The sequence below is a fragment of the Anguilla rostrata genome, unplaced genomic scaffold (genome assembly GCF_018555375.3).
Source record: "Anguilla rostrata isolate EN2019 unplaced genomic scaffold, ASM1855537v3 scaf0974, whole genome shotgun sequence".
NCBI classification, from domain to species: domain Eukaryota; kingdom Metazoa; phylum Chordata; class Actinopteri; order Anguilliformes; family Anguillidae; genus Anguilla; species Anguilla rostrata.
Genome location: NW_026986333.1, coordinates 18590 through 30760, shown reverse-complemented (window position 1 = coordinate 30760; position 12171 = coordinate 18590). Strand labels below are relative to the sequence as shown.

General features: G+C 40.5%; 1 protein-coding gene across 9 annotated transcripts in view; it reads right to left on the bottom strand.

The window, feature by feature from the left end:
• The window catches only part of LOC135246927 (NACHT, LRR and PYD domains-containing protein 3-like), a 97540-nt gene that overhangs the window by 67021 nt on the left and 18348 nt on the right, over positions 1-12171 (bottom strand). For all 9 annotated transcript variants that reach the window (XM_064320197.1, XM_064320198.1, XM_064320194.1 and 6 more), the window contains exon 5: positions 8417-10286. In XM_064320197.1, coding sequence (XP_064176267.1) covers positions 8417-10286 — 1870 coding nt within the window. The remainder of the gene's footprint in view (positions 1-8416; positions 10287-12171) is intronic.

Here is a 12171-nt window from a genome sequence, read left to right as displayed (position 1 = left end):
TATCAATACTTTTTAGTAACTTGGCATTTTTGTACGTTGAAAACGTGTTTTTTATGAGATATCAGTTCTTTTTGCAAAGCGTTTTATTATGAGAGTGAGAAATGCGACCCTGCAAGAAACGGTTGTGGATTATGGCTATTGTTGTGTGAATCTGTACAGTCTGATGAGCGTGTACCGTTCAGCAGTTTCGGTTTGCTATATATGTAAAACAGTGGCTGTGAGAAAGGATGCAGTGGCGTAAGCGTAAACGCATCAGAAACGCAGATGGAATATGGTATGTACTCACGGATTTGACGTCCATCCAACGAGCCTTGACTGACAAAATAATCAACATGCCCGTAGAATTATAACTCCCTAGGTCGCAACTTGTGTAGCCTTCTGTCCTGCTCCGTTGTCTGTTATTTCGTGGAGATGCACTTTTAGTGTTTGTAAGGTTTATCCTTCTGTCCTGCTCCATTGTCTGTTATTTCGTGGAGATGCACTTTTAGTGTTTGTAAGGTTTATAAGGCATTTTGATAGGCTTATCTGCAGGTAGGAATCCTCTTCGCTGTTTTGCTAAACTAGAACCGGAAAACATGATAGTGGAGAATAGGAGCAGACGCATATGTCCCAGCAGGCTTTGCATATGAGAGAATAACAACAGTGTGAGAGAAATTAAAATGAAATTACGAAATTCCGTAGTTGAAACAATATGTTTTTAGCAGAATGGGCATGTAGGTGAAGGTTGATATGATCACGGAGTATAGTGCGAAGTAAATGGAGTGACCATGAGCGAGCTTATATTCCTTATCAAATGGTATATATAACAGTCGGTATTGAACATTAGTTGTTGAAGTGGAGGGTTAAATAACATTGCACACATTATTTGCCTGTAATGTAATCTATTGCACGAATGTGTTTTTCTCATGTTCAGTGCTAGTAGTTATACTTACGAGTGAATCATGATTTTAAATGTAATGTTTTAATGCGGAGTTGCAGAACGTACATACGTAGTAATTGTGTGTAGCCTATGTGGCTAGATAGAGAACAGGGCGAGGTAACATGAATGTAGAAACGTGGCGTTTGCTGATATTAAGGTTTTGTATGGTAGCCAAGTGAAGAAATGTAGTTAGTAGAAATGGCACAGTGGTGAACTGGTGTAACTTTTAAATAAAAGGAATACATTTGCGTCATGAAATGCATATGGGTGGCCGTGAGTGAGTGAGGTTTACCAGCCTGTGACTTTGTTAGCTAATGCCATAGCTATGCAATGCGTGAAATATCATTAGCAAACCTGCCGGTGGTTTTAAAGAAGAACACAAGCCAGTAAGCACAGAAGAGCTCCAGTTGAATCCATATGGCTTAGCAATATTGTAGCCGGTCAATAACTGAACGTACAGACGGTAAGTCATAATCCATATATCTTAGCAATATTGTAGCCGGTTAATAACTGAACGGTGAACGGCGGGTAGATATGGTGCAAAAGCAATAATTAAGAAGTAGTAGACAATTATTAGTGAGGGTCGAACCAAGTTAAAGAAACGTGTTCCAAGCTAGGCTTGAACATACGACCCAGTGTTCCCAAGCCTGTAACCTTACCCACTAGGCCACGGATGGATTAGCTGTTCAAACTTCGGAGTTGCAGAATGTACATAAGTAGTAATTGTTTGTAGCGTATGTGGCTACATAGAGAACAGAGCAAGGTAACATGAATGTAGAAATAGAGAGCTCCCGTTGAATCCATGTGGCTTAGCAATATTGTAGCCGGTTAATAACTGAACGGTGAACGGCGGGTAAATATGGTGCAAAAGCAATAATTGATAAGTAGGCTAGTAGAGAATTATTAGTGAGGGTTGAAGCAGGTTAAAGAAACGTGTTCCAAGCTAGGCTTGAACCAACGACCCCATGTTCCCAAGACTGTAACCTTACCCACTAGGCCACAGGCAGACTAGCTGTTTGAGCGGGAAATGTTTCAGAGTAAAAATGTATGGGTATTTGCGTGTGTAAGCGCGTTTTTGATTGGGTCGTGTAGGGGCAGATTTGGCTGGTGTCAGTGAAATGTCCAATGGGGAGACATGTAGTTAGTGGGATAGGCGGCAGGAAAAATAAGAATGAGAAGAAGAAGAAGAAGAAGGATAAAACGCAAAATCCCCTTAGTTTGGAGCTTTATTGTGTGGACATGTGAAGTTGTTTATGAAATGTGTCTGTTGAAATGGGGTCAGAATGTACAGAATTTAATGTTTTTAAGGGCTGAGTGTCTGTGGCTGTTGTGGTTATTTCTGTGGGGAACCCTGAAAAGTGCCAAACTCTCGGTGCTGTATAGGTATGGGGGCATGCCCCCGCCAAGGCGTAACTTGGCGGGATGGCATACCTGCCATCCCAATCTTTCCATGGTTGCAACACTCACTACCGAGTTACAAACTACCTCTAGAAACAACGTCTCTTATTATGGATTCTCTGACATAAGCCACAGATGTTGTAGTCTGTATTAGTATCTGTTTGCTGTTAGTGTTTATTTTATATTTCTGTAAGTTTATTATTTTTCACATCCTCAGTCCCAGTATTTTCATTCTCCCGGTCACTTGTCTCCCCAGTGCCGTCTCTGTGTCTGTGTTCCCTGAGCTGCTTCACTCCCCTGTAATTGCGTGATTTCACTATTCGGGTGGTTCCGGGTTTTCGTGGTTTCCCCCCTTCTTTCCAGTCTCGTTTTACTTACTTCCTGCTTATATCTAGTTTTACTCATTTATACTAATCCTTACTAACTTATAGATTGTAAAGTACTAACCTCATTAATATACTAACATATTAATATTACTAATGGATTAACAAACACTAGTTTTGGGTTTTTGATAGTTTACATCACTATACTAATACATTAACCATTCTCCCATTTTCCATGCTGCGCTGTAGCTCCGCCCCTTTTCTTTCTAGTCTGCCCTAACGCTGAGTTCTGCAATTGCCTGCACCTGTCTCTTGCTCTAACTGCACCTCTCTCTCTGTGCACGTGTTTTACCTGCTAAACCCAGGCCGTATGTTATCATTGTTGTCTATGTGATTCCAGTCCGCGTTGTCAGTCCCCTGTCATTTAATTAGTTATCCTAATGTTCTTCAGCTGGATGTTTTTTTTTACTCTGCCCTCACTCACGTAACCCGTCCTTGATTGTTACCTTCCCCAGTGTATAAATGTCAGTCTTTTCCACCAGCTCCCTGTCAGAACGTTGATCGTATTCACTGTGCTGATGTTTTGTAAGCCTTTGTTTATCGAGATTCCTGAGACGCCGTTTCCGTACGACTTCGCGTTTGCCTGCCCCTTTTGTTTGATTGCTTTCTGGTTTGACCTTCACTTTGTTTTGACTTCTTTTGCCTGTTCCTTTGTACCTTTGCCTATCTGATCTCCTGGTTTTTGATTTTTTGCCCGTTTACCACTATTCTTTTGGATACTCTGATTTAACTGGCTTTGAACTTTGGACTGAATAAAGACAACGTTTTTTGGATTTCCCTGGTCTGCGTTTGGGTCCTTGTACAGAACATTACAACAGAATTAACTCAAGATCAGGTACTGGGGTTTGAGTCTAATTTAACAGTTACCTGTGAAGACCTCACTTTGGCACCCATTATATCCTATAATTCCTCTACCTTCCTATTTTCACTATCTACAGGCACTATGCTGGAGATTCTAGGTCAGCCTATACCAGAATAAAGCAGAGACCAAGGTGGTACTACTGGCCTTTAAACATGGTGCATTTACTGCCTGCCCTAGCCTCCCAACATAGAAACACAAACATTTAATTCATAACCAAACGTATCCCTCTCAAACCAAACTTAACACAACTTTAATCATTGAAAAGAAGTTTTATCCTGCAAAGTGGCTTAAAACGAAAATATAAAAAGGGGAATAGAGAAGTCTCTCCTTTATTCTTTTCTAATTATTAATTAATTGTGCATAGACCAGGGATAGAAGGAATGGGATTTAAACAACATTTGTTCTTGGTATGTTCCTACAATTAGTAATGAATTATGCATAGACCAGGAAGAGAAGGGGAACCCCCCTCTTTCAAACACATGGCTGGGATTCAAACAACATTTGTTCTTAATTTACTATTAAAACTTACAATTAAAAGCAAGGATTGTTTTTTCTTCACAAACAGTCTGGCAAACACAGCCATAACTAGAACTTCACCAAACTGAGTTTGTGAAGAAAAGGTGTAAAGTGCATTTACTAGTCCAAGTCCAAGTTAAGGACAAATGTTGATTGAAAAATTGGTTATAAAGTGATGACTTTTTAACAGGTTAAAGGATGGGGTGCTGTTGGATGCTGTTGAGTTGAGGGGGGGGGGTCGCTTAGTAAAACCCTAAATTACATTGCTATGAAATGTTCTGTTGCCATTCCATTTTAAATTTATACCCATAGTTCCGCGATAAGGGATGAATAACGTGTTAGTTACCTTAGATAAACATTGGATCTTGTGGCCCCCCCTTGTGGTCGTGTGGCCCCCCTAGTGGTTGTGGCCCTAAAAAACCGCATAGAGCTTTTATGCCGGCCCTGCTTTTGAAGCAAACATGAGCCTTTGGTCTTCTCTCAGCTTTGTCTTTCTTCTCAGCTGTGCGTCTTTGGCTTTGATCAGTTTTAATGTGGGAGAGACAAGCCTTGGTTTTGTTTTGCCTTTCATTCGTTTCTTTCATGATTATCTTTTACTTACATTCCAGGACTGTCTATTTTTTTTTTGTTCGTGTAGTTGAGCCTGTGTTATTAAATTAGATGTTTAATTGTGCCATATTTTCTCAGTCAAGGCACAACGGTCAAACACTAGCAGCAATGCAAGGCGCTGGTGAATTTGGGTATTTCAGTCATTTCTTGACTCCAGGCACTAGCGCAACTGTGGCACAGTTGTAAAAGCGGCTGGGTCAATAATAAATGGTTTTGTGGGTGTGGTTGGGTTTAGTTTCATTATTGCCAATCAGATCACCCCATTTATTTCCCTTTAGGAAACACAGCCAAATGCTAATGCTACCATGGCTGAAGACAGGGTTCATACACTTTTTCACCAATGATTTTCAATGACTTTTCCATGATTTCTCCACAACCTTTAACTGAATTTCCATGACCAAAGCAAATGACTATCTCAGCGGGACGATTTAAAATGATTTATTGTAACACTAAGTAAACTTAGGTCTGCATCTGAAACATATGGTGTCTCTCTAAAACAAATAAACACCAGACAGACACACACAGATACTACATTCTCTCAAATTTGAATTCGAATAGTTTAACATTTTTGTCAATGTCTCAAACAGGGCTCAAAATTGCGATTTTGGTCGCATATGCTCCCGAAATTTAATCTGTGCGACCTCGAAATATAATTGGGAGCATTTGTGCGAGTGCAAATAATTGTTCTGGTGCAACCTTTTTTTTTTTCTTTTTCCAGTCGAACGTCTCTTTCTCTGTACATTCGCCGCTCAGCATGTGCCTTGTGAGCTGACAGTGACCCTTCTAACCAATCGTGAGTTTGACATTCTTACCTTTAATGCTGATTTTAAATAGGTTAATATTAGCCTTCAATCACTCCCTTTCGCTGCACTCCACTGTCACGCGACACAGAGAGCTAACGCGTTAACTAATGTTACCTGAAGACAAAAGTTTATGTTGAATTTATTAGCGTTATCGAAAGCTGAAAAGTTGAAGCAAACGAATACGGCATTTTTTTAAACGTTAACGTAGTGTTTTGTGTAGCGACCTGGTTGAAACAGCTAATTTCTCCGATGCAGTTTACTGGCGGTTGATTTAATTAGCGGTATTAATGTGACGAGAAGCGCTTTGTCGTTTGAATGCATAACACGCAATTGCTTGAAGAGTCGACACATTTTAGGCGTGACAGCTTAACTGTTTATTGTAAACCGTACTGTTATATTGTCGTTTATCAATAAAAAATCTATTGCATATATTGATGGTGCTCCTTACATTTTGGTGGGTGCTCCTAACTTTTTGAAGTTGGGAGCACCAGTGCTACCAAGTGAAAAAGTTCATTTCGAACCCTGATATATTATTGAAGCTGCACTTCCCTGGCATATTGTCGGCACAGTAGGGCCTACGTTTACTAACTGCTACATTAGCAGAAGCGTGCCTGTTGGGCGTGCCTGTAAACAGACTGAGCCAGACCGAATTAACTTCTCTCACCACCAAAATACAGAAAAGGTTACGTGCCAATTTACGTTTTATTACTATACATATTATTTTTATTATTGGATTAATTAGTAATTATATTTGATGCAACTTTAGCTATATTTCCATTACTTTTCCAAAACTTTTCAAAAAATATTATTTTCCATAACTTTTCCAGGGCCTGGAAATTGCATTTTAAATTTCAATGACTTTTCCAGGTTTTTCATGACCGTACGAACCCTGTGAAGAGCAAGCAGTTTTCTCTAGCATAACTAGAATTCTGTACAGCAGTAAATTCCTAGGCCTTGCAGCAGGGCCCCTCCGTCTCAAGGCACCAGACCTCCCAAGGACAACAAGCAGTTAGAAATATTGCATGTATGTGTGTGTGTCTGTGTTTTCTTTCTGTCTGTCTCTCATGTATTTCTATAAGTACCACCCAATCTATCCAAAATTCTAAAATGCATTTTCTACATTACAAAAGTCCACACAATCAGACATTGACCTAACCCAGCCAAAGACATGATTAAAACAAGTTTCCAGTGCATTTGGAGCTCACTATCTGAGGGGTGTAAAGCCAGTCTCCCAACTATCTCATTCAAGTAGCTTACACAATTAACTCCACTGCCTAAATATTTTATTTTCATTTTATTTCACCTTTATTTCCCCAGGCAAGTAATTAAGAACAAATTCTTATTAGCCGGCATTGGACTGCATAACTGAATACAGCTTTCCTTTAAAACAGTTAAACTGAAATAAACAAAATATTTCTTGTGAATCCATACACACATAACAGAGATACATGTGTGGCACAGTTATAATGCCAAAATAGCACAAGTTAAAACCTGGTATGGGTTGGACTGACTGCAAATGCATTATTCAACACCAAACTCACATAGTGAAAGTTTCTATTGACACATCCCTGATTGCACCAACAAACCCATGTTGACACAAGCAGATTAACCACAGACCATAAAACTAACAACCATGGTGATATTGAAAAATATGACACTAGCAATTCCAACTGTGTTTGTGCCTATGCTGTCACCAAAGTAGGGCCCCTTTTCTTAATACTATAACTTAATATTGTGAGGGAGGGGAAGTGTGAAGACCAGACGTGACCAAACAGGGGATCTAGAAGTTACCGAAGGGCACTCCAGTAACCACTAAGTCTCGTGAGAGACGAAATAAGAAGGGGGTGCTATACTCCTAAGGGACGCATCCCAAATAAAGAATAATAAACCCCTAAACGGGTAACTGAGGAAGGAGTATAAAAAAATAAAGGAACAGGGAAACGAGAAATAAAGAACAATAAACGACTTCAAACCGAAGCTGAGAAAAAGAAAATGTCCTTTCACAAACAAACAGAAGACGTTCTGAGGCCAACTAAAACCAGGTGGAAAACTGGTTAGTAAAGGGCAGAAAGATTTGTGCCCCGAAGGTGACACAATCACCCCTAAAAACCGCCAACCTCAGAATCTGGACAAATACCGTCCTAATACCTTTTTCCCAAAAAAAACAAACTGAAGTCTGAATTTGTTGCAAATCCTTGGTTCCTAAAATACTTATACCTTGCTCAGATAAAGCGACAGGGAACTGGCTAGAACGAAACACATTACACTCAAGCACCGTTCCACTGCCTACTGACGCTTTAAATACCCAGCCACAGGTGTGGCTGGTAATCAGCGGAAGAAGTGAGCAGCCAACAGGTGAAACAGATCACCGTGGTAATCCTGCAGGAATGCAAGGAATGTTAGGGCGGGAACAATCATCCCACAGGAAACAAAAATAACGATTAGCCGAGTGGCTAATCTGCAAGCTCGAAACTAATCGTCCCCAAACACTAACCACTGAGCCGGTGCAGGCACGGAAAAATGATCTACCCTGCATAGAAACCGTGACAAATACAGCATCTCTTCATTTTAATCTGCTTGAATTGTATGTTCTGACAAAGGTTGATCCATCAGATTACTCTGCCTATCAATTAACTCCTTATTTATTTCACAATTGCTACCTTTGAAAATAATTAGTAAATGTATTAAATCAGTAAATAGTAATAGTAAATAAAATAAAATATATGGTAAGTGCTCAGGTTTTGCATTTGATGCTTCTTATGTTCTGGATATAAGACATTAAATAAGGGCATGAGTTAAAACATCTTGATTCAGAAATCTTTTTTAACCAATTTCTCTCTTGCCTGGAAATCTTTATTCTCACTAGAAATAGAAAGTGGGAAAATATGCTGTCAATCATCTACATTATTAATGACATAATACTCACATGGCCTTCCTGCAGTTCCTGATTACTGGTAGCAGTCTCTCATGACCTGCTGCTGATGTGTTGTAGGTCTTCAAGTCAAACTCATCCAGGATCTCCTCTGACATCAGTAACACAAAGGCCAGAGCTGAACACTGGTCTGGTTCCAGCTCTTTATCAGAAAGTGTTCCTGATCTCAGGGAATTCTGGATTTCCTTCACTAGAGAGTTGTCATTCAGTTCATTGAGACAGTGGAACAGATTGATGGTCCTCTCTGCCGAAGATTCCTCTCTGATCCTCTCCTTAATGTACTGGACTGTTTTCTCAATACTCTCTGATCTGCTTTCTGTCTGTGTCAGTAGTCTTTGAAAGAAGGTAAACATGGAGTTTTTTTTTTGTATTCCTCCATCAGATCTGCTTCCTGTCTGTGTCAGTAGTCCTCCTAAGAGAGTCTGAATTGAGTCCAGTGAGAGGCCAATAAGGAATCGGAGGAAAAGGTCCAGGTGTCCATTCTTACTCTCTAAGGCCTGATCCACTGCACTCCTGTGTAACTCAGACAGCTGCACTCTGTCACTCTGAGGTTTTGATTTGATTATTTTTTTTAGTACATTTCTGTTCTCATTTACACATGAATGAAACACAGACAAGGCAGCCAGATACTCCTGAATGCTCAGATGCACAAAGCAGTAGACCTTCTCCTGATACAACCCACACTCCTCTTTAAAGATCTCTGTGCACACCCCAGAATACACTGAAGCTTCACTAACATCAATGCCACTCTCTTTCAGGTCCTCTTCATAGAATATCAGATTGCCCTTTTCCAGCTGTCGAAAAGCCAGCTTCTCCAGTTTCAGGATGATTTCTGTATCTGATGCTGACATCTTCTTTGGGTCTGTCTCATCAGTGCCATGATACTTCTGATTCTTCACATTCGTCTGAATGAGCAGGAAGTGTGTGTACATTTCAGTCAGTGTTTTGGGAAGATCTCCACTCCCTGTTTTACCCAAAATTTCCTCCAAAACAGTAGCAGAAATGCAGCAGAAGACTGGTATGTGACACATGATGTAGAGACTCCTGGATGACTTTATGTGTGAGATAATTCTGTTGGCCAGGTTCTGATCTCTGATTCTCTTCCTGAAGTACTCCTCCTTCTGTAGGTCATTGAACCCTCGTACCTCTGTCACCTGGTGGACACACTCAGGAGGGATCTGATTGGCTGCTGCTGGTCGGGAGGTGATCCAGAGGAGAGCATTGGGAAGCAGATTCCCCTTAATGAGGTTGGTCAGCAGCACATCCACTGATGATGACTCTGTTATATCACAGCACTTCTTATTGCTTTGGAAATTTAGAGGAAGTCGACACTCATCCAGACCATCAAAGATAAATAAAACTTTGACTTCATCACCTTCAACACTTTTGATCTCTTTCACTTGTGGAAAGTAGTGCTGCAGAAGCTGCATCAGACTGAATGCTCTTTTCGTCTTCAAGTTCAGATCTCGGAAAGGAAGGGTGAAGATGAAATCAACGTCCTGATTGGCTTTTCCTTCTGTCCAGTCCAGAATGAACTTCTGCACAGAGACAGTTTTCCCAATGCCAGCGATGCCCTTTGTAAGCACAGTTCTGATGGGTTTCTTTCGTCCAGGTAAAGGCTTAAAGATGTCATTGCAGAGGATTGCAGTCTCCTGTGTGGTTTGTCTCTTGGATGCTGTCTCAATCTGTCTGACCTCGTGTTCATTATTGACCCCCCTACTTCCCCCCTCTGTGATGTATAGCTCTGTATAGATCTCATTTAGGAGGGTCGGGTGGCGCTGCTTTGCTAAACCTTCAAATATGCATTCAAACTTCTTCTTCAGATGGGTTTTCAATTCCTGCTGGGCTATTTTTATGGATTCATCTGAAGAGAGGAAATATGAGAAATAATAATTTTAAAGATGTGATAAACATTTCCCACTCAATAACGGATTTTAAGAAAAAACAGCCAATGAAAATATTAATGCATTCAGTTTTCACAGTATTTCACACATCAGTGTTACATACCTCACACAGCATTACACACCTCTCTCACAGTGTGTTACACACATCTCACACAGCATTACACACCTCTCACACAGCATTACACACTTCTCTCACAAGCCGCGTTTCCACCAAAATTACCCGGAACTTTCAGTCCCAGGAACTACTTTACCAGGAACTAAAAGGTTCCTTCAGCCAATGGTTGTCTGCGTTTCCACCGGGGTCTAAAGTACCGCGAAGATTAGGCAAATTAGCCCACTGACGTTGTCGTCGGTCCATCTGTCATATGATTTCTTCTGTAACCCCATACTACCACCGAAGTAGCCTACATTATTTTCTAATAACCGGGACAGCCCGGAGGGGTTTATTCCACTTATATACAACGGGTTACCAACAATGACTATATATGGTTACTTTTATTGATTTTCATATATCCTCTCAAACACATTCATTAAGAGCAGAAAACATGCACACGTTGTAAACAATTTGCTGTTTTATTACTTTCTCGTCGTCAATTCCATATAGGCTAATCGCAAAATGACAAGAATAGAACGAAAACTCGGACTTGCGTGAAAATGTAAATTAGTAGTGGTACAGCCACCGTTTGCTTTCCTTCGAAGTTACTGCTAGCCGAGCAGCGAAGTGTGCCCTCCAGATGCGAACCATGCACCATAAATGAGTCCATAGTCTTCCTGGTCTTTTCGTGGAATTGAAAAATGGCAGTAAAATTGAGTAAAATTACGGCAGTCTGAAAAAGCTAAAGGGAAGATTACTAGAATTAACTTGTTATTTTACCCGGATAAAAAGTGCGGAAGGTGATTTCCAGTTTGCTTGTACTGTATCACCAATGTTAATTATGCAGAACTACCGCATACCTCACATAACTGTATCAAACGTTTTGAGTCAATTACAACGGGCTAACAAAGAAAATCCGGAAGAAAATATTCAGCAACCGAATTAATCCGTTTGAATGTTTTGGTAGCCTACGTAATATGCTGTCCCAGCACGAATGCTTAGCATTTTATAAAACGAATACTAAAGCAAGAAAAGAACAGAAGAGCACACGTTATAATTCCAAGACGTTGACAGGCTATAACCAAAAGTAGGCTACTGCGCCGCATAACATACAAGTTTGATTTGAAGTTATTATGAAAATAAATTGGTTTGCCACTGCATATTTTCAAACATGGCGGGTAATGGCGGAAAATAAATACAACACAAATGCTACGAGTACTCGACCAATCAGAAATGTTCAGCGCTGCAAGCTCCACCCAAAAGGTTCCTGTACTTTCGGAAAGTACTACCCCCCAAGCAGGAACATTTTGGGGGGTAAAACAAAGCCCCCAGAACTAAATTTAGACCCTAGTTCCTGCGGTGGAAATGCACTGAGTTCCTCAAAAGGTTCCTAGTTCCGGGGTATAGTTCCTGCGGTAGAAACGCGGCTACAGTGTGTTACTCACCTTTAACACAGCATTACGCACCTCTCACAGTGTTACACACCGCACACAGTATTACACACCTCTCGCACAGTGTTACACACCCCTCACACAGCATTACACACCTCTCGCAGTGTTACACACCGCATACAGTATTACACACCTCTCACAGTGTTACACACCTCACACAGCATTACATACCACTCTCACAGTTTGTTACACACCTCTCTCACAGTGTAACGCCTCTCACACAGCATTACACACCTCTCACACAGTATTACATAACTCGATTATAATTCATCATAAATAAAACAAATCAGCATGAAAGTA